This window comes from Panthera uncia, chromosome C2 (genome assembly GCF_023721935.1).
Source record: "Panthera uncia isolate 11264 chromosome C2, Puncia_PCG_1.0, whole genome shotgun sequence".
Classification (NCBI taxonomy): domain Eukaryota; kingdom Metazoa; phylum Chordata; class Mammalia; order Carnivora; family Felidae; genus Panthera; species Panthera uncia.
This window is the reverse complement of record NC_064810.1, coordinates 91,369,236-91,392,199: the sequence shown is the minus strand read 5'-3', so window position 1 is coordinate 91,392,199 and position 22,964 is coordinate 91,369,236. Positions and strand designations below refer to the sequence as shown.

General features: G+C 39.9%; 1 protein-coding gene across 1 annotated transcript in view; it reads right to left on the bottom strand.

The window, feature by feature from the left end:
* Positions 1-13,339, bottom strand: part of NCEH1 (neutral cholesterol ester hydrolase 1) — a 58,948-nt gene extending 45,609 nt beyond the window's left edge. Inside the window, exon 1 of the mRNA XM_049629597.1 lies at positions 13,018-13,339. Coding sequence (XP_049485554.1) covers positions 13,018-13,155 — 138 coding nt within the window. The 5' untranslated portion in view covers positions 13,156-13,339. The remainder of the gene's footprint in view (positions 1-13,017) is intronic.
* Between the last annotated feature and the right edge of the window lie 9,625 nt (positions 13,340-22,964).

Here is a 22,964-nt window from a genome sequence, read left to right as displayed (position 1 = left end):
TTTTTGGCATGTGATTGTAGCACTAGGAAGGCCAAGTGCTGTTTTTTTGTGAATTGCTATAAGTGCCCAATACATGGTTGTTAATGAATGATAGAAGCCATTGTGAATTTCTTCTGTTACGGTGGTCAGCTGAAGATACCTGCCTTTAATAACTTCAGAAGTCAAAGTCATCTTTTCCATAGGTATAGGCCAGATCTCTAGGCCCAACAGATGGCAATCATTTAAGCAAATCCAAAGCCCTCTGTTGAGAAAAATATCAGCCCTACTTGCAAGTACTTCACCATTTCACAGCGTGGCAAGATGGTCCACCATTGGGACAGAATTCAAATAAAGGACTTTAATTTATACAACAAAATGTCATGTCACTAACTGTATCTTAGGTACCTGAAGTCTAAGGAACTCTTTCCAGGTGACATCATATTCTAAAATGAATTGATACCTTGACAAACTCCAGTGGAGATCTTTGATATAAGACAGTGGAGGCCTAAGAGACATTCAATTTCTTTGGCTTTTAGAGCACTAACTCTAAAGCCAGAGTCCCTGAATTAGAGGTTTGGCTCTGGGTGTGTGACTTGGGCAAGATATTTAACCCCTCTGTGCCTCAGTTGCTTCATTTACAATATAGGAATAATAGTACTTATCTTACAGGATTGTTACAAAGATTGAGTTATTATGTATGTAAAATGTAGGAGTTAGCTATGATGATGAGGATTCATAGATCTACTCAGGTAGAACACCAGCAAACTAAGGCCATGGACTCCAATACTTTAACCATAAGAAGTTTTTAGTTCTAGCTTTATACCAAGCACTGTGCCAAGAATTTTATATATGTAGTCACATCTAGTCCATATCAAGCTTTGAGGGAAGCACTATCATTATCCCACTTTTATAGATAAGAAAACTTTGAGTTCAAGTAACTTGCCCAACTAGTTTCAAAACTAGTTAGTGCTAATGCCAGGATTTAAATCCAATAGCCAAAGCCAACAGAAGTTCAAGTTAAAAAGAGCTATACCTGTATAGAGCCAGTCTGCTAGTAAGAACAGCAACAGATTGACAAGAATAACGGTAAAAACAAAAGAATACAAAACAGCATGTTACTGCTGGAGTATACTGCAGACAACTGTAGACAACTGTCAAAATCAGATCTGGACTACATAGATTTCTTATGTCAGGTACTGTTGCAAGTCCTTTACATATTAACTTATGTGTGATAATGATGATAAACAATAAAACTTTATACATATAACCTCAGGCAATCTTAACATCATTATGGGTTAAGTATCATGACCATTTACATGATCAAGAAACAAACTCCTAGGTTAAATATGTTAAATAGGTCACACAGCCAGTAGAGCTCAGTCTGGATTTGAACACAGATCTCCCTGATTCTCAAATCACTTAAGCACTTAAGCACTATGAAAAATTTCCCCCAAATTTGGTAAACACACCATCAGTATCATGAAGTTTTTTGTAAAGAAGGAAGGATCTATAGTTAAGTTTGGGACTCACTATATATTTTCTCATTAAGATTCAAAACACATGTTAGTATGGCAGGGATTCTGAAATGTCTTACAATTAAAAAAGAAATCCAAGTTAACTGTATTTAACTCATCATTCCCCAGTTTATTTAACCATGGAACTTCTTCAGGTTAAATCCTCCAGGACTAAATTTTATTCATTCGTTCATTCATTCTTTCTTTATCTATGATGTTATTCTTAAGCAATCTCTATACCCAACATTGGGCTTGAACTCACAACCTTGAGGTCAAGAGTCACACGCTCCTCTGACTGAGCCAGCCAGGCATCCCCAGGACTAAAATTGTAAATGCATAATACATAAAATCCTCCAGGACTAAAATTTGTAAATACATGATACATCCCTGTGTGATGCTTTCATAATGTGGATCATACAACTAATACAAAACATTTCAGAGTGCAGGGGATTGAAGAGGAGAAGACTGAACAATCATAATAGGAAGTTGTGGAATACAGTTGAAAGGGCTATGGAGCCTCCCCAGACCTGTTCACAGCCAGCCTCCCCCATCAGTTATTTAACTTTGCTATTGGTTGTATTTATAATTCAGTAAATAGATCCATTATTTTTTTAAATATTTATTTATTTATTTATTTATTTATTTATTTATTTATTTATTTATTGTTAGAGGGGAGGAGGGACTGAGAGAAAGGGAGAGACAGAATCCCAAGCAAGCTCAGCACTCTCAGCACAGAGCCTGACATGGGGCTCAAACCCATGAACCATGAGATCATGACTTGAGCCAAAATTAAGAGTTGGACGCTCAACCGACTGAGCCATCCAGGTGCCCCAAACAGATCCATTATTATACACATATCTGACAGTAATCTTTCCTATTAAAAGCAGATCATTTTCTACAAGCAGAATTGATTTGCCTTGCTAAGAAAGTCAAGGAAGCAGGGATTATTGCTACCGTGGACTTGCTCCTCACTAACAGGGAAGAACAATGCCATGAAATGAAAGGATCTGTAACCCTGGGACAGAGTGAGGCATTAGAACTGAGGCATAAACTAGGAATAAACTCAGTGAGGTGTTAGAACTGAGGCATAAACTAGGAATAATGAGATAAACATCCTGCATTTTAGAAAAGCAGACTTCAGAACAAAGCAAAGGTAATTTGAGTCCCAGGGCACGGATGATATTATGGGACAGGCAGTGCAGAAGACGGTCAGTGAAATCAATTTTTCATGAAATATTTATCAATTATCCATTCAAGAGGAAAACGGAAAGGTAGAACGATACCAAATGAATGTGGGAATCCACCAGCGATCTTTTAAGGAGACAGCCTAAAGTGTTGTTAAAACAAGCAGATAAATTCATTACAAATTCAAAAACAAGCATAAATCTGCAAAAATAGCATGAGGAAGTTAGAAACCCAGAAAACAGTGAGGCTTGCAAAAAAAGAAAAAAAAATGTTGCAAAGGGCAACAAAAAACTGTTCTGGGGTAAGTTCAGGGTCACAGGCACATAAAAGCATTAAGTCTGCCCTTTCGGACAAATGATGTCACAGAAGACTGAAAGAAAGCAGAACCAAGAATTCCTGTTTTCTCTATAATGAATGATCTTTCAACCACAAACAAACGCTAAAACAGATAGGAAGGAAATTGTGTCTATGATAGCTGAGAAAGCCTAGAATATGGGGGGGGGGAGCTTGTACATAAAGAGACAGCAACCTAAGGAAAGAAACATACAGGGGCCACACACACACACACACACACACACACACACACACACACAAATGCTAGCAGAGTGTAAAGCAATCTTAATCACCAAGAGAGATTAAGGCAGACTGGGGAAAAAGGTAAAGTTTCTAAAAGAGACAATTTCTGAGTAGGTGTTGAAAGATGAGTGGAATGTTAGCCAAAGTCTGCATGTGGGAGGGCATGAGAGGCAGAAGTAACAGGAAGAAAGTTGTCAGATACAAACATGCAGACTGTCATGGGAACAGGGAGACTGGATTCAGCAGTGTGGGACAGGCTGTGGCAGGCTCTATGTGCCCATTAAGGAACATAGTACTTTTATTCTGCGACTATTGCAGGGGACAGGAGGCCAGGGGTGAGGGAAGGGATGGGGGGGGGGGGGTGGTGGTGAGATCCACTGGAGGGTTAACAGTCAGATTTGAGCAGAACAGGGAGTCCAGGAATCATTCTACAACTTTGACTTGATTATGCTGAATGTTGACAAGCCAAATAAATGTAGACGGAGCATCTGTCCAGATTTGTCTGGGAATAATTCTGGTTTAAAACCCTTGTCCAAGCATGATTAATAGCAGCCTCTAGCACTCTCAAAAATGTCCTGGTTTTGACAATAAGTTATAGGATTACCTAGATATATGTAACTTGGGGACTATCTGTGTTTAATAGCAATAATAGTAAACTTGTATTTAAATAGCTACAAACTGTAGAGAGGAGAGTTTCCCAACAGGTGTGACACAAATGGATTACAGGTAGACCATGGGCCATGCAACATTGATATTTAAGTGTTTCATAGAAGTAAAAACGCAAAACCATTTTTCATAGCCATTCAAAATTTATCAGACTTCATATTCTGCTTGAGAATCATTTTTTAATTTCTTATATAAATCTTTTGAGTTCTAGCATTCAAGCCCATACAGACCGATTTCCTCCTTATTCCCCCCAGTCTCCTCTGGAATACTTCTACAAACATAATCAAGTCTAGGGCATGAGAACAAGATTGGGAGACACTACTGTAGATTAATTTAACTGTGGGAGTTCAAAAAAAGGTCAGGATACAGTCAACTAGCATCAAGTTATCACGAGCATTCCCACAGGTAGGCGTTGGTCACAGAGACAGAACCAGCGGCAAAAAGGAGAAATCCATCACAGAGGACTTTGTTTTCAGGTCAGCCTGGCTCAGCTGTGAGAGTGTCAAAATAGGAGCCCAGGACATGTGATTCCAGTCTCTGTTGAACTAATCATGTGCTCTTGGGGATGTCACTGACCCTTTCTGAGCCTCAGTTTCCTCACTTGATAAGTGGAAGTAATTCATACAAGCCAGTTATTTATTATAAAAATAAAATGAGGGGTGAGGCACCTGTGCTGGTTCAGTGGGTGGAACATGTGACTCTTGATCTTGGGGCTGTGAGTTCAAACCCCATACTGGGCATAGACCCTACTTTAGAAAAAAAAAAAACAAAACTTAAATATAGATTTTGAGGGCAAAAATGAGATAGGTGGAACCTTTATAAAATCTAGACTGCTGGGGCACCTGGGTGGCTTGGCCAGTTAAGCACCCGACTTCAGCTCAGGTCATGATCTTGCGGATCGTGGGTTCAAGCCCCGTGTCGGGTTCTGTGCTGACAGCTCAGAGCCCGGAGCCTGCCTCAGATTCTCTGTCTCCATCTCTCTCTGCCCACCCACACCCCATTCTCTCGCTCTCAAAAATAAATCAACATTAAAAAAATTTAAAAATAAAAAAATCTAGACTGCTATATGAATGTAAAATAATGAAAAATTATGTTCGTCAGGATCTCATTTCTCTTAGGGCTGGCTTCCTCTTCCTATGTTGTCACTGGTTTCCCCTTCGGGTGTCCCCAGAAGGATCACACAATCTTACTCTCACCCTATGCACATCCTTTCCCACTAGTTCCACTACCACCCATTCACCAACCGCTCCCAAATGTGTATCTCCAGCCCAGCTCTCTCTCCCTCCTGGGCTCTGGTCTTGTTGCTGTAAGATATTCGTGAAAAGCTGTCCTTGGACTAGTCCCATGGACACCTCAAAACAAGGTCCAACATCTATTACCTTCACTTTCAGATCTGCTCCTTCCCCTAGATCAGGATCATCACCATCATTCACCCAAGTTCTCTAGAGTCTGTGTGCCAGGAGCTACCTTTGGCTCCTTTCTCTCCTTTACCCCATATAATCCCTTCATCAGCAAATCTGGTTCAGCTGCACTGCCAGCCAGCCTGGTTTTATTAGTTCATGCTCCCACCTCTCACCTGGATTACTTTCTAAGTGGACTGTCTCCTTCGCCTGCTTTCTTAAACTCCAGTGTCTCTACACTGCTACTGAGAAAAGACTGTTCTAGAACACAGGCTTGATTATGGGGTTTCCCTGTGAAAAACCTTTCAGTGGCTGCTTGCTTGGCCCACAGAGCCCTTCATTATCTGGCCTGTGCTTCCTTCCAGCCTTACCACTCTGAGGTCTAAGCAACTTTTAGTTCCTTGGCTCTATCATCCTCTTCCACCGGAATGTCCCTTCTGACTGGAATGCCCCTTCTTTCTCCCTCCTTCTCCTACCCCACCTCCTTCACTAAGGTCCTGTAGAAAGGCAAGCTCATACAATGGTTAAACTCTAGAGTTCAGAGTGAGACAGGCAGGAGTTGAATCGTGATTCTACCTCTCATAAATTGTGTCAGCTTGAGCAATTTACTTTTCTTTGCATTTCAGTTTCCTCCTTTGTAAGATAAGGAAAATAAGAACACCCACCTCAAAGAATCCTAGCATGGACTAAATGAATTGCATGCCAAGCACATAGCACAGTATCTGGCACAGGGTGAATGCTCACTATATGCTTAATAGAGGTTACTGTATATTTTTACTGTAAACACTTAACCTTGATGACTCAGATTAGATGCCTGTGTGAAAGGGTAACAATCCTCAATGCCCGATGACCGGGTGCATATTACAGGTCCTTTCTAAGGCTCTTAGAGCAACCCATAAAGCCTCTGTCAGAACTCTGTCATTCAAGTGCTACTCTGTAACTGTCCATAGGCTTATCTCCCCTTCACCCCACTGGAAACTCCTCAAGATCAGGCATGTGTCTTTCATTTTTGTTTTGCCAGTTGGTGTTTGGTCAGTTTTTCTTATATGAGTGATGACTTCCAAATGGTAGTATTTTAAGTTTATTTTGGAATACTGAAAGGTAGATTGTGAAAATTTAATAATATGACACAAATTAGTTAGAATATAGCTGGGTTTGCCACTTGGAAATTCAATTACATTTCTTAATTCTTTATAAACATAAAATGGAGAAAATAAGTAATACACATTTCCCACATCGGTTCATTTGGCAATAATATATACTCATTATTTTAAAAGATGTAATTGTGTATTAACAGACTGGTTAAAGGGAGCCTGGGTGGCTCAGTTAGTTGAGTGTCTGACTTTGGTTCATGTTGTAAATCCCAAGGTTCAGGAGTTTGAGCCCCAGATCAGGCTCCCTGCTGTTAGCGCATGGAACCTGAACCCTCTTCGATCCTCTGTCCCCCTCTCTCTGCACCTCCCCTGCTCACGCACTCTCTCTCTCTCTCTCAAAAACAAACATTAAAAAAAAAACAAAAACAAAAAACATACTGGTTAAGAACGGTTACTGCACTTCCACACTTCACAAAAAGGTCTTTAGATCAAGCTCAAGCCACATGTTAGAAACAGAAGGTCCCACTAAAATACAATAACATTCCTGTGCTCAGGGCTATATTTGTAGGGTTCTCAGAAAAATAACAAGGAAAACTGTAAATTAGGCATTATTTACAAACAAACCTGGTAGCTGAGTCAATCTGACCTTAATGTTTGATTGGATCCATCAGAAGGTGTCGCCTATGTAGCCCGACTCAGATTGCTCACCTGTCAGGATTAATACCGATTAAATATTGCCCCTAGGGGCGCCTGGGTGGCTCAGTCGGTTAAGCAGCCGACTTCGGCTCAGGTAACGATCTCTCCGGCCGTGAGTTCGAGCCCCGCGTCGGGCTCTGTGCGGACAGCTCAGAGCCTGGAGCCTGTTTCGGATTCTGTATCTCCCTCTCTCTGACCCTCCCCTGTTCATGCTCGGTCTCTCCCTGTCTCAAAAATAAATAAAACGTTAAAAATAAATAAATAAATAAATAAATATTGCCCCTAAAGCTATTTAGAGCCTTTCTGCTGCCATGTGTTTACAAAAATTCCATCAAGTCAACTAAAAACTATTGAGCTTGGTGAAATCTCTAATTTACATGGATAAATATGTATCACAACAAGTCTAGAAAATGGCAGACAAAACTTAAATATTTACTAATGTTCTCACATTAAATTTACCAGCCATTAGTAAAAGTCCCAGTTCATGAATGGTTATGAAAAAGGTTAACAAGTTGGAGTTCTTCACGGCATGACAGTGCAGCTGTCGTTTAAACCACCCTCACACAGCCTGAAGGCACATGCATCATGCACAGAACATCCAGGAGGAGACATGTTGCATTTTGATGTTTGGGGGCATTTTACAAGATGAAAAACCTTGCTCAACTTGTTCGAAAGCACTGACATCCATAAGAAATAGGGGGAACATTCAGCAAACATGCCAATTTCAACAATCTTTTACATTATGTCATCAAAAAGATACACAGTAGAACTAGTAAGCTGGGAGATGATCAAGGTAAGCCAAGCCACGCCCCTGCTCTGAACTCCCTTAAGATTCCTTATTGCCTTTGGCCCCTCCTCTAAACAGCGTATAACCCCTCCCTCCTATGAGCTTCTGGAACTGTGCCTCTTCAGTAATGCCTATCAGCTCTTACCTTTTTAATACCTGTATATTAACATGTCTTCTCCATTCCACCAGGCTGTAGGTTCTTTTAGGTCATTTTGGCATCTCCCTAACACTGCACATAGTGGTCTTTTGATCTGTGTCACATCTAATTGAGCATGAAGCATGGCACTGTGACAGCTGTGTCAGGGGATCCAGGATGCTTCTTGTCAAGAAATCTGATGTTCTTATAGAACAATTACTAAAATATTAATCACATTGGCATTGTGTACACATCAATTCCACTTTAGAAGTAGGAAATCCACTACAAAATTTTTTTTAAATCGTTTATTACTACATGTTCATTGTAGAAAAACTAGAATATACAGATATGAAAATTGAAGCTATAACCTTATGGCCTAGAAAAAAATTACATTTTAAATTAGATCCTTCTACTTTTTCTCTAAGTATAGATAGACAAATAGATATACATAACTATAGGTTTTGGGATATAAATATTTTAAGTGGGATAATGGCATATATGCTGTTTTGTTGCGTTTTCCAACTTAACATACAGTACAAATCTTCTGTAAGTCATTAAACATTATTTTATAACCTAAAGGTTTTGAATGTATAGTATCCCAAATTATGTGTACCATAATTATGTAATCTCTAATATTACTTGCTTTCATTTTTTTAAATAATGCTGCAGGGGCGCCTGGGTGGCTCAGTTGGTTAAGCCGCCGACTTCGGCTCAGGTCATGATCTCGCGGTCCGTGAGTTCAAGCCCCGCATCGGGCTCTGTGCTGACAGCTCGGAGCCTGGAGCCTGTTTCAGATTCTGTGTCTCCCTCTCTCTGACCCTCCCCCGTTCATGTTCTGTCTCTCTCTGTCTCAAAAATAAATAAACGTTAAAAAAAAAATTTTTTTTTAAATAATGCTGCAAAAAAAAAGAAAGAAACCTAGGTTGCTGAATGTTCCCCCATATTTCTCATAAAACAGCAGTACTTTTTGACTAGTTGAGCAAGGTTCTTGACTCTGTAACATGTTTCCATCTCCACAGCTATAGCCTTGCCTATATCACTGAGTACTTAAATTCATACTGGGGCACCCACCGGGTGGCTCAGTTGGTTGAACATCCAACTCTTGACCTCGGCTCAGGTCATAATCTCCCAGTTCATGAGCTTGAGCCCCAAGTCCAGCTGCGCTGACAGCATGGAGGCTGCTTGGGATTTGTTCTCTTTCCCTCTCTCTCTGTCAATCCCCCATGTACTCGCGTGTGCGCAGACTTCCCCTCTCTTTGAATAAAGAAATAAAATATGAAAAATAAATTCATACTGAGGGATTGTTGGGTCAAAGAATAAACATGCTTCTACTGCTTTCAATGAATATTGCCAAACTCAGCAGTGTGAACTTCTCAGGATCTTCACCTGTGTTGGGATTACTATTTTAAAAAAATCTTTCCTGGGGCGCCTGGGTGGCTCAGTTGGTTAAGCGTCCGACTTCGGCTCAGGTCACGATCTCGCGGTCCGTGAGTTCGAGCCCCGCGTCGGGCTCTGGGCTGATGGCTCAGAGCCTGGAGCTTGCTTCCGATTCTGTGTCTCCCTCTCTCTCTGCCCCTCCCCCGTTCATGCTGTGTCTCTCTCTGTCTCAAAAATAAATAAACATTTAAAAAAAATTTTTTTTAATAAAAAAAATAAAAATAAAAAAATCTTTCCTTGCACAGCATTCTGAGATCAGCCTTCAGAACCTGCCCAACTCCCTACTTTTGTCCCTCTAGTCTCTGGCTGACCAATTTTCATCTACACCTCTCTCTCCTCTGCCTTTCCCAGACCTTTTTTGTGTGCTGTTCTGCTCACATCTTATGATGGCTTTGCTATAACCCTGAAATTTGCCTAGCTAGTATTTTATCCCCTTTAGATTCTTACAGCCAAAGTGTCAACCAACTAATCTGATAAGCTAATCCATGCTAATGTAAAAGGGCCCATCCCCAGCAACATGTGTTCAGTTTAAGGAATACATATTGCCTACATCTGTAATGCATTTTATTTACCTTAAAGAGCATTGGTTCTCAAATTTTACTGCATATTGAAATCACCTGGGGAGCTTTTAAAACTGATGCCTGGAATTTACCTCTGAGTAAATCTGGTATAGGCATAGGATAGGACTTAAGCATTAGGATTTTTAAAAACAAATTTTAATGTTTATTTATTCTTGAGAGAGAGAGAGAGAGAGAGAGAGCGAGCACGACTGAGCAGGCAAGTGGTGGGGCCGGGGGAGGGTCAGAGAGAGAGGGAGACAGAATCTGAAGCAGGCTTCAAGCTGTCAGCCCAAAGCTCAACGCGGGGCATGGGGCTCAAACTCACAAACCAGAAGATCATGACCTGAGCCGAAGTCGGAAGCTTAACTGACTGAGCCACCTAGGTGCCCCCAAGCATCAGGATTTTTAAAGCTCCCTAGGTGATGCTAATGCAGCATCTGTGTTTGAGAGGACTTTAGAGAAAGATCTCCAGTACCTTCTTCTTAGGTAATATTGGAGGACCCCCCAGGAAAAAAAGCACAATGAACATAATCTCAATAATCTGAATCACCTGCACAGGGTAAAGGAGGGAAAAATTGGCATGAAAGGGTGCAGTGTTTGCCAATGACACAGAATAAAAGCAGCATTCGTATTTCTTGATGCCGGGCGCGAGCCTATGGTGTTAAGAAGTAGGCCAAGAGGCCAAGCTTCACTTCTGAAGTAGCTTCAGTTGCTTTTGTAATTGAGCAAGTCAGCTCTAACTAAAATTGTCTGGGTAACAAACTTCATGCCATGCAATCTAGTGGTAGCTCTCCACATTTCAATGAGATAAGTCATGTCCAGTTTACATTTGTTTTACCATTTGAACAAAGTTGGGCAATCCAACAGATCTTCATAATCCATAGTGGACCTTTGGAACAACTCTTAGAAGAATAACTACAAGGTCCAGGCATTTAAATGCATTACTAAACCTCACAGCAACCTTGTAAGGTAGATATTAACCCCATTTTACAGGGAAAACTGAGGACCAGTTATTAAGGTTAGTAATGGCCTGGCCTCACTGCCAGCAAGTAGCCTGGCTGGAACGGGACTCAGGGAGGCAGGACTCAACCTGTCCTGCTCTTACTCACAATGTGTTAAGTCACATTGCCTTGTCCTCAGGATGATGTGGAGTGACATTGGTAAAATGCTTTATTGGGTAGAATGTGCTTCCGTGTGGTCTGAATGATCTTTCTAATATTTCATAATTTAGAAGAAAAGTGAGGAGAGCCACTTCTGTGCAAACTGACTCCCAAGCCACAGTGTCAGGTGAGGATACTTGGTTATCTCATTTATCTTGTGACCTGGCTTTACACTCATTATCACTCCCAAACACCAGCTGAGGGCACATTCTAGCTAGTGGACCATAGGGTCCAAAGGCCTTGCCCTTGATGGGTTGACAGCCTATAGTTAGGGAAGAAAGGCTTTTCTCCAAACCTGGCTTTTCCCAAGTTACATATGGTGAGGAAGACTTCTTTGGTGACCTGAAAACTAACAATCTCTGCAGGCAATATAGCCATTTTTCATGTTTTTCTTATTCTTACTAGTCATTATTCTTATTGTTGAAGGTCATTATAACCCATCCAGGGTAAATGCCATTGTACCCCAAAACCTTAAAAGGATATCACTCCCAAATTACAGAATTTCTGAAGGAAGAGAGGGGCCGTAGGGCTTGCTACAAGAAGATTGCCTTTCTTGAAACAAAGGCTAGAGAAGGGGATGGTCACTCTTTCACCATGTCAGTAAGCAGGAGGGAAGGAGGGGGTCTGTAACTTCATAGACCATCCCTAAGGGACAACAGGGGACTTTAGGATTGAAAACATGGCTGGATTTAAGAAAAACAAATCCCTAGTAGGAAGGTGCTACCATACCCTACTTAAGGGGCTTTTTGATAGGACAAAGCCTCAGAGACTCTGTGATCCTACACACAGAACAGACAGGGGAAAAGGAACATCATCCCTCTAGGAAATATCACGATTTTTTTCTCTTTGTTTAGTCACTCCTGAAAAAAAAGGAGCTTACAAAAATAACCTGCGATTGAGGAGGGTTAGAATAATAAGGCCCAGCTTTGCGGATTGGAGTTCAGATTTCAGATTCTCTGCCACTAAAACAAATGCCTCTTACTATAGAATAAACTCCAGTTCTATTTTACTGTCTATGGGGAAGAGATGCATCCCCATGATACAAGAGACAGAAATGTCACCCACCAGGGTAAAAGCAGGAGTATCCTGGCTGGGGTAAAGATTGTCTCCTTGACAGCCGAGGACATAAAATAAATGCCGCAGGGCAGGCAGAAAAGTGCATCATGCTGCCGCCCCCTCCACCGCCTCTCCTCTAACCAGGCTGCCAGGCCTCCTGGCCTCCTCCGTGGGCTGAGCTGATAAGCCCCACGCATGAAACGGGAGATCCCTGCGGTTACTCAGGTGCTTAGACGAGCCCTGCCTGCAGCCCCCGGAACGGAGAGCTCCACGGTCCGAGGATGTTGGGAGGCCGCCCGTGCCGGCTTCTGCTTTTAAGGTGGCTGCATTACCAAGAATCAGAGACTGCCCCCCCCCCCCCCAGCCTTCCTAAAACATTTAGCTCACTCTCTCCTGGCCCCTACGGAAGAATGAAAATGGGGGGAAGGGTGGCTTCTAAAATGCTGTAAGGTGGTTTTTTTGACGTTGCAAACCAAGAAGGAAGGGGGGCGCTTAGGACAGACGAAGGGTTAAACAGTTGTCAAATTCGATTCAAGAACTTCACCTTCTCGATCACCAACGCAGAAGAGAAGACACAGATCTAGCCCGCTGCTAGTAAGGAGGCAAATGCGACACCCTGAAAAAAAGCCCGACTGAACCACCTTAAAAATCGATCGCCTAAATGCGTTAGAAAAAAATATGCGTTCTCGTGGGACGCGGTCAGGAAATCTTGCTTCCCCCTCCAAATATTGCTTAAGAGGGAGAGAGAATCAGCGCTGGGCTGCATCTCACCACTTGCTGTGCGCTCCGGAAAGTCGCGTCCAGCAGCATCAGCTTCCAGGGATCGGACACGGAGCTGGGCAGGGGGATGTAGATGTAATAGGCGGCCAGCGCCACCAGGGCGGTGAGCAGGACACAGGACGACCTCATCCTCCCCCGGCTCGGCTTGCCGGCAGATGGACGAGGGAGGAAAGGTATATGCCACCCGGAGACCTCCAGCAAGTTTCTGCAAAAGTCAGCCGCTCATTCACCGTTTCTTATACGCCCAGCAGCCAATCAGAGGCTGCGTAGGGAGGAAGTCGGAGCGCTGACGTGCCCTGTCTTCGGTGTCCTTGCAAAGTGTTGCAGACACTTCAGGTTTGAGAAAGCTCGGGGGCTGAGCTGGGCGAAGCACAGCGGACTCTGGAGGACACAGGTCTGTATTGCACGCCTGTGACTAAGGCCTCCCTCCAGAAGGATCCCAAACTGAAACCGGGAATAGTTTCAATGGGATGAGTCTCTGTGTGGGTGCAAAGTACGTGGGCCATTCTGACTCAAAATGGAGAGACTGAGAAAGGGAATAAAAATCCACTGTCTTCCCGAGCCAGACTTGCAATGGATACGTGGTGAAAAAGGATAATAAATTCCCGTAGCTCAATGACAAGCCAGTAGTATATCTAGCATCCAAGTCTTGATTTCCAAATCTCATTCTCCAGTGAAAAGAACCACGACTCTGCTGGCTCTTTGGAGAAAAGGGTGATTCCAAGGCTGGGGCAGGTAAAATAGAAGATGAATCTGTTGTGCTGGAAGATAAGGAAGTGCTCAAAAATTATGGAATTGGTCAAAAGGACACAAGCGACAGCCTGAAGGATCTCCCAATAGCTGGGTAATTTTAGCATCAAAATAAATAATTAATGGATTGTAAATAAATGAATAAAATCCAGGAGTCTGTACTAATATAAATGAATAAGTGGGGAAATGCCACCTGAAAAAATTCTTCCAGTGGGTCAATAGTAACAGAAAAAGCATTTGAATCCCGATTTCCAGTGTGGGAGAGGGTGGATATAGAATGGGGCAAAGAACTTCATCAGCAGAATTCAACTGGAAATCCAGAAGGAAACCCTTGGGAAGAACTGTTTAAGGAGCTGGTAAGAGCACAACTTTATCCAATCTTATTGAAACTTAAACATCCTTAAAACATCTGGTACATACAATTTTACACCTTAATATAGTCTTTTAAATTTAATCTGATCCAAAGAAGTAAAATAGTCATAAATTTGGGACTGATAATTAGGAGGAAATTGGTTTCTTGTTCAAAGTTGGAAGAAAACATTTATATAAGGGGAACACTTCAATAGTGTTTCAAGCATTCGAGTTTGAGATAAAGGTTTTGTATCTTTTTTTTTTTTTCTGTAGTTAAGCAAATAGCTCTAAACAGAAAGAGATATATATGTTTGTGGGTGAATGTATGTGTATAAGGTTAGAAGCCAAATCTTTATGGGTGATTAGAAATAATCCCAGAGATATGGACCGAACTGACTACTGAATTACTATAATTTACTTTCAGGTAATCTGCAAAATAATTCAAAGTTTTACCTCTTAGACTTTAATGTTTTCTTCCTGGATTTTGATTGTGTTCATAAAATCATGGTTCTTAGAGCCGATGACAAACCACAACAACCCTCCCTCCCCCCACATCTGACTCATCCTTCCATTTTCAGCAGTAGTAACAAGCTCAGTTTTATAGATGAAACTCTCCAGGTCTAGAGCAGCTTGCTCATGGTCCTCTGGTTTGTAAGTGATGGAACCGACGTTTCTTTCTCCTGCCTCCTAGTGCAGTACAGCTTTCCTGAAGCAATACACTAAGACATAGAAACCAAGAAGGAACAAAGAAACCACTGTAAGTCTCAGTGCTTCGTCTGTAAATCTCAGGGTTTTAAAAAATGAGACCACTTTGGGATAAACTTAAACATCTTCATTACTTGTATCCATTACTTCATACATTCAACAAATATACCTGGCCTACCCTGGGAAGTAAAGGAGTGGGGCAGGGCAGTAAGTTCTCTGCTTTTTGATTTTACGCACTCAGTGGTGACAGTGGTGGTCTGGGGAATGTAAGTTAGGTACAGAGATATGCTCTGCAATAAGATACAAGTTGGGGTCTTGGACCAGAGGTAGTTATTGCTTAAAATCAGGCACATTCTGTTTTCTAAAAACTTTTGTGCTCCCCAGGTAACTAAATGTTATTTTGGTGTCCTTGGTGGATCTACCTACCAGAAAAGGTGTGGCCTATGCAGGTGACTGGGCATAGTTGTTGGTCCTGGGGTGAATTTGATGGAAAGTTGTGAACTGGTGGTAATCAGGGTTCCAGGCTGTGAATTTGAATATCATCTTCAAATAAATTCCAAACTCCTTTCCAGACCTATCAACCTGGGCTGGTCTGCCTCTGCCTACCTCTGTAACTCACCTCTAGGCCTCCCTACCTGTCTTCTATGCTGCAGCCGCTGGGGCTTCTTTCCTATCAGATATACGAGGCTTTCTGCCTTGGGGTCTTTACGCATGTCATTACATGCTGTTTCCTCTGCCTGGCATTCTGCCTCCTACTTTCTCCTAGTTGGCTCACTCTTATTATTGGGATATGTACTTAATGGCACTTCCTCAGAGTGACAGTATTTTATAAAATTTAGCATGTAATTGGGCCCCGAAGCTTGTAAGTACCTTCTGTAACTGCTAATTAGAGTCTTATCTTTCTCACAAAGCTAATTTAAATGACCTTCCTCTGAGTAAAGATGGAAATGAGTTATGTTGTTGAGTATTTGCATCCTGAAGGAACCTGTTTTAAAGTAATTTTCAATATATCTGAAAATACTAAAATGATTTTCTTTTTTTTTCTTTTTTTAATCTTTATTTATTTTGAGAGAGAGAGACAGAGTGTGAACAGAGGAGGGGCAGAGAGAGAGGGAGACCCAGAATCTGAAGCAGGCTCCAGGCCCTGAGCTGTCAGCACAGAGCCCGACAGGGGACTCGAACTCACAAACCGTGAGATCATGACCTGAGCCGAGGTTGGATGCTTAACCAACTGAGCCACCCAGGTGCCCTTAAAATGATTTTCTTATTTCAGAATCTTGTTTCAGAAAGACTATTGAATATTTACCTGCTTAAAAGCCAATCTTTTGGGAGAGTTCTGGTTAAGTCTCTTTTCTCCATTTTCCATTTTTTTCAGATTTTCAGATGGAATCAAACAAGTATGGGTACCATATTTAAGGTTTATATTCCTATAATCCCTGAGAAAGTTGATTTCATAATTCTTGGTATAAAATGGCTCCTTCCATTTCATGTGTGCATCCAAGAACCAGATGTCTTGTATGTATGAAACTACGTATCAAGGAATTGATAATATGAAAACTTATATAATATGACAATATGTTATAATTACCTTATCATCTTTGGACATAGATGTCATTTATTTTCTAAAGTCTGCAGATATTTACCAATGACTTACTCAGTATTGAACGTTGTATCATGTTGGGGATGGCATGTAATAGGACAGAAAATACATAGTAAACAGGAAAGTTAAAGAAAACTTGCTGAGTGCTATAGTAGAGGTGTAGAAAGAGTAGACTTCAAAGGCTTCAAAGCAGACAGACGTGGGGAGAAAGGCATATGCTAGCATTCTGTGTAATCTTAGGTCTGGAGAATGTTCTAGGTACACTTGAGAAGAATGTGTATTCTGCTGTTGTTGGATGGAATGTTCTGTACATGCCTGTTAGTGACATTGGTCTAAAGCATGGTTCAAATCCAATGTTTTCTTATTGATTTTCTGTCTCGATGATCTATCCATTGTTGAAAGTGGGGTATTGAAGTCCCCTGCTATTACTGTATTGTCTATTTCTCCCTTCAAATCTGTTGGTATTTGCTTAATATATTTGAGTGCTCTGATGTTGGGTCCATATATATTTAGGATTATTACACCTTCTAAATGAATTGATCCCTTTATCATTAGGTATTAATATTACATTAGCACTGTTTTAGGGTTTTTTCCCCTGAAGTTTGTTACTCAGTTATGAAAATTTGATATACATAGTAAAAAATGATATGGCAGACTTTTGGTGTATTTGTTTAAATACTTTAAATATGTATTATTTTAACATATATCAATATAAAAATCCATTAATAAAAATAAGTACATTTTAACAATGTTCATGTTCATGAAGCAGAAAATACAGCTACTAAAGAGATACATGGGAAAATGTTTAACCTTACAAAGAGTCAAGCAATGTAAAATAATTTTCAGTGTCCTGTTTTTCCTCCAAAAAATTATGAAGAGAGAGTAGATCATAGATGGAAGAGATGTTGTAAAAGGTAGGTAAATACGCAGTATCCAGCATCCTTTTATAAATGATGCCATGATATGAATCCTTATATATAAAAAAATTCCTTAATAAAGATTACTTAAAAAATTATATGCATAAAAATAAATATTTAAAAATAAGCTTTTCCTACATATCAAAACAAGTAAATACTGTATCTAAATGTAAATAGAACACTTAGCTTTTACAATAATTTAGGGGCACCTAAGTGGCTCAGTCAGTTAAACGTCTGACTTCGGCTCAGGTAATGATCTCACGGTTAGTGAGTTCAAGCCCCACTTAGGGCTCTGTGCTGACAGCTCAGAGCCTGGAGCCTGCTTCGGATCTGTGTCTCCTTCTCTCTCTCATGCTCTCTCTCTCTTTCTCAAAGAATAAATAAACATTAAAAATTTTTAAAATAATTTTAAAAAGCAGGATACTGCCACAAACAACTGCTTAGTTTATAATAAATAAATATGTATTCTGACAATAATTATGTTTTAAAAAATGCAAAAAGCTTAAATACAACAACTGGAGGTAAATACACCCAAACCTCAGATGTATTTTTGTTTATGTAGAACTATGAATAATTCTATTTTCTTTTCATTACTTTGAGTTTTTCAATTTTCTTCATTCATTACTGTATAATAATGTTTTAAAAATAACTTAGAAAACAGGAGGTCACAAATGCCTAAGAAAATTGGTACTGGACCCATCTTATACCAGATAAACCTGAACTTTTATTAAAAATTACATCTGTTTACATTTATTTACCTAATTTAAAAATTGTGTTTATAAAACGTCCTCTATGTTTATCTCAAACTGCCTGTCCTAACAAAGACATTTGAGTGTGGATTCTTGACTCAGCTGACTCAGCTGTATCATAGGCTGCTCATATGACCTTGGGAAAGTTCCCCATCATTCTTGACTCTTAGTTTCTTCATCTGTAGAATAATGATTTGGATCCAGGATCTCTAAGATTCCTTCTAGTTCCAAGAGCTACCAGTTATATGAGAATGCAAATAAATACAAGCTAAACATACTACAAAAGGCACTTTAAATAAGGCTCTAAAAATGTACTCTTATGAGAAAAATGCAAAAGCTCCCATGAGAAAGTAATTTGTGTGTGAAAAAAAAGCAAGGAATGCTTAAAATATATTATTAGCTCATTAAGTGATCATGATCAAATCACAGAAATGTGTATTTGGCAAGAAATTCTATTCATGGGAAAAAAAAAACATAGAGCATAATTAGACCCTTCTAGATTCATTGGCCTAAAGTTATTTTTCCTTTGGTAAAATAAATCATTCAGTTTTTGCAATATTCATGACTAACTCATTACAAATTTATAAATGTATATATATATGTATATATATACACACACATTGATATGTATACATATATACCGTTTATTGTATATTATGGCCTATTTCTATTAAATGAAAGTCCATTGATTTTAGAAATTATTTGATATCATCTACTTCATAATAGCTTCATATCACTAGTTTTTTAAAATTATTATTTGGGGTGCCTGGGTGACTCAGTCGGTTAAATGCCTAAACCTTGATTTCAGCTTAGGTCATGATCTCACAGTTCATGGAAATCAAGCCTCACATCAGGCTCTGCACTGACAGTGGGGAGTCTGCTTGCAATCTCTCTGCCTCTCTCTCTGCCCCTCCCCTGCTTATGCCACCCATGTGTGCACACATGTGCGCGTGCTATCTCTCTCTTTCAAAATAAATAAACTTAAAAAATATCTTTTATGCTTTTCTAGTTTTGTTGTTATAATATTTTATCCTTTTCAGCCTTTCCAAGTCCATGTGTCTTGTTCTTCTCAAGGCCTGAAATAGGTTGATAGGAGCTGAGCCATTTCTCCAATTAAATTTTGTTGTGAGGGCTATTGGCATTCTGAAAGAAGACCCATTTCCTACACATTATTTGCTGAGTACAACACATCCTGATTTTGTAGGCTAAGCTTTCATTTTAGCCAGGTTATAGACTGTCATAACTGCTAGAATTTGTGGCAAAGTGAAGAAACTTGTAGCAAAGTAAAGAAACTCAACACTAAAGCTATCTGAAGGCCAAACTCCCTGCCATACTACAGAATTAATTACTGCTTGGGGTTTAGTACTTTTCTGTCCAGGTCACTCAGTGATAAAATGAAGACAGCAATGTCCCTTATTTCACCTTGTTCAGTCACTAGGACTACTGTTGTACTACTGTCTACATTCTGGAAATTGTAGAATTTTCATTGATAGAAGCTCTTTCATCTGTGTGGATTTTTCACTTAATTCATACAACTCTATGAAAGTGGTGGAATGAACATTATTTTTTATGCAACCTTACAGATGTGAAAACTAAGGCTCAAATAAGGTAAGTGATTTGCTTAACATCACAGAGTAAGCAGCATCAGGACTTAAGTCCAATGTTCTAGTAATGAATCCTATTTTCTAAAAACATCATCATCCCCTATATCGCTTCTTGAAGTGATGTTGAGGAAGAAGGGAGGAAATTATTAATCTGAATGATAAAGTAATTGTTTCATTTTTATTTTTCCAATCAATAAGCATATGCTTTCTTTTTTTTTTTTTTTTCTGTAAGTGTTCTCTCCTTAGGATAGAGTGAGTAATTCCTCTATTCTTTCACCAATCAAAAATAATGTTTTCAAAGTATTTAAAACTTTCTTAGGTTTTCAACCCTTCAAACCAGAAACACAGTTATGATGTTTAGTAGATGGATATTTAGACATTGTGCATTGTGTGCAAGAAAGGGATGAGGATAGGGAAATATTCTGGTTATCTCAAGAATTATATCTACCCCAACTAAAATTAAAGTCAGACTCTTTATTGGAAATATCTCTTAGAAATGCTAAGGTTGCAGATTGTAACAACCTTAGGAAATAATGATAATTTTGTTCTAATGTTTATTTATTTTTGAGAGAGAGAGAGAGAGAGAGAGAGAGACAGAGCCCAAGCAGGGAAGGAGCAGAGAGAGAGGGAGACGCAGAATCCAAAGCAGGTTCCAGGCTCTGAGCTGTCAGCACAGAGCCCGACGCGGGGCTCGAACCCACGAACTGTGAGATCATGACCTGAGCCAAAGTCGGACGCTTAACCGACTGAGCCACCCAGGCACCCCAGGAAATAATGATATAATGTATTCTATTTTTTTAGAGCTCAGTTTCTCTGTATAAAATATGAAACATAATTTTCTAGTGTGGTTGGTTATTGTCATTCTCAGGTATGATTTTTGTTTGGTTTCATATATTTATTCTTTCACTTATTTATTTAAGCAGTATTTACTAACTTTGTATTACTATGCTAGATTCTGGAATATAAAGGCAAAAATAAAAAGAACTTACAGTGTGGTTTGGGAGGTATGGTCTAGTGATTAAAAAAACATCATTCCTCCCTTGATATTAAAATTCATAATACATAAGCTTAGTTCTCCCATGTCTTTGTTTCAGTTTTTAGATAAAGGATTTTGGGGTCTTTGTTGATGCCTTATCAGCCACTACATTCAAAGAATATTTACTCATTAAATCAAAAGTATGCCAAATATGGATACATATTATACATACATTCATTTACAAGCTGGTGACTAAAGGGATTTTGTAAACACTTAAAATATCCCATTGCTATTAACCAGTTTTCATTAGCACAATGCTTTTTAAAAATGTTTTAAGGATTGGAAATACTTAACTTCGGAAAAATACTAAATTTAGCTTGTTCTCTATGTTCAAAAGTCCTACTTACATATAGTGTTGGCTATAAAGCAGTAATATTGATTTCACAAGCCACCTTCATGTATTCAGCAATAACAAATAAAAACCTCATAAACTTCAAGGTGTAATGTATTAAAAACACTAACCTGCAATTTGGTCAAGTCCAACAAAAATATACTGAATGGTTACCATATTGCATGTATTATGCTAGAGGGCAGTGGAGGGGGATGGCAGGTAGGGACGGTAAGATTACAAAGATGTGACTTTCCTGCCTTTTAGAGAGGGCCTCTCAAAATAATACACTATGAGCAGCAAAACACAAAAATAATACTGTACACGCACCACTGCACAGCGTGATTTGAGTCAAGTACTGCAGAAACACAGAGGTGGGAGCACTTCGTCAGAGGTTAGGCGGAAGAAGGCTCACAGGAGCAGTAATATTTGCTTTGAACCATAAGAAGCAAAAAGGATTTGGAGCACTTGGCTGGCTCATTCGGTAGAGCATGCCCTTCTTGATCCCAGGGTGGTGAGTTCAAGCCCCACATCGGATGTAGAGCCTACTTTAAAAAATAAATAAATAAAAATAAAAGGAGAATTATCTGACTTTGCAAATGCCTTATAGTGAATATGTTTGGGGCGTATGAACAGAACATCATTCCAAAGAAAACCTGCATGAGCATTACCGTGAACACTTGGTATATTATGAACTCCCAGAACCTTTTAAACACTCTTGATAAATGCTGGTAATTTCCCACATTGTGAGTTCTACATCTGCAAGCCAGAGGCTATATGTATGTCACTATCCTAGTCCCTCTCCTATCTCAGACACCCAGCATGTGCCATAGATTCTGCCATTAGCAGCCCTCGTGGAATGCCTTGGACTCAAAAGAGCATCGTGAGGAAGGAAGTGTGGTGTAGAGTCTGGCCCTGAGGCGCGGAGCTCGCAGTGGCATCAGGGGTGAAGGTTGCTGGTATATCCGTACTTGTTCCTAGAGCACTGGAGACAGCCTGGTGGACGTTCTGGGTATTGCTGCAAGCAGCTTTAGCCTTTGAGAATGATTGGCCTTTTTTTGTTAAAACTAGCTGGAGTGAGCTGGTTCTGTTTGTAACTGAAAGTCCTAATGTAATTGTTTATAGAGTCAATTCACAATTATGGTGATTTTTAATATTTTGTAATCCCACCTCATTAATATATATGAATTCCTGTAGCCAGCGAAGGCAGAGGCTAGCCAGTGGTGGCGCATCCATTGGATACACCGGAATTATAACTCAGATTTATTCTCCCCCTCTTCACCCCTTACCCTGTTCTGTCTATCCGCAGGTCCATACCACTGCATTTCCAGATTTAATGAATGCACAAAATAAAAATATATACTGAACCCAATATGTATTATTTGCCCATGTTTTCCAGGAAGACAAAATAAATACAATATTGAGGCATCTTTAAGAACTTGTGGAATTGCAGAATGGAGTGGTAAGAGGCAGCTAGGGGTATGAGAAAGAGCATTTACATCTGGTCCTAGTTCAGTTGTAGACCGACCATGTGATCTCTGGCCTTTTTGGCCTAGTTTTCTCCTCTGTAAATGGTAGGATTGTGCCAGTAATAATAGCTATTATTTATTGAGCACATGCTTTGATAGTCACTGATCCAAGAGAGATAAATTACTACATCAGGCTAAGAGAGAAGATTGAGAGGTTAAATAACTTACCGAAAGTCACACAGTTAGGCAATGACAGAGCTGGACTGACGCAGACATAATGTTACTGAAGCTTTACGCCTTAACCTTCATTAGGTGATTTCTTTTGTTTCTTTCAGCTATAACTCTCTAAATCAACTTGTATTCTCTTGTAAATCTACATAAACCTGCAAGGAAGGTGGGAGCTGACTTTCACAAACAACACTACACATT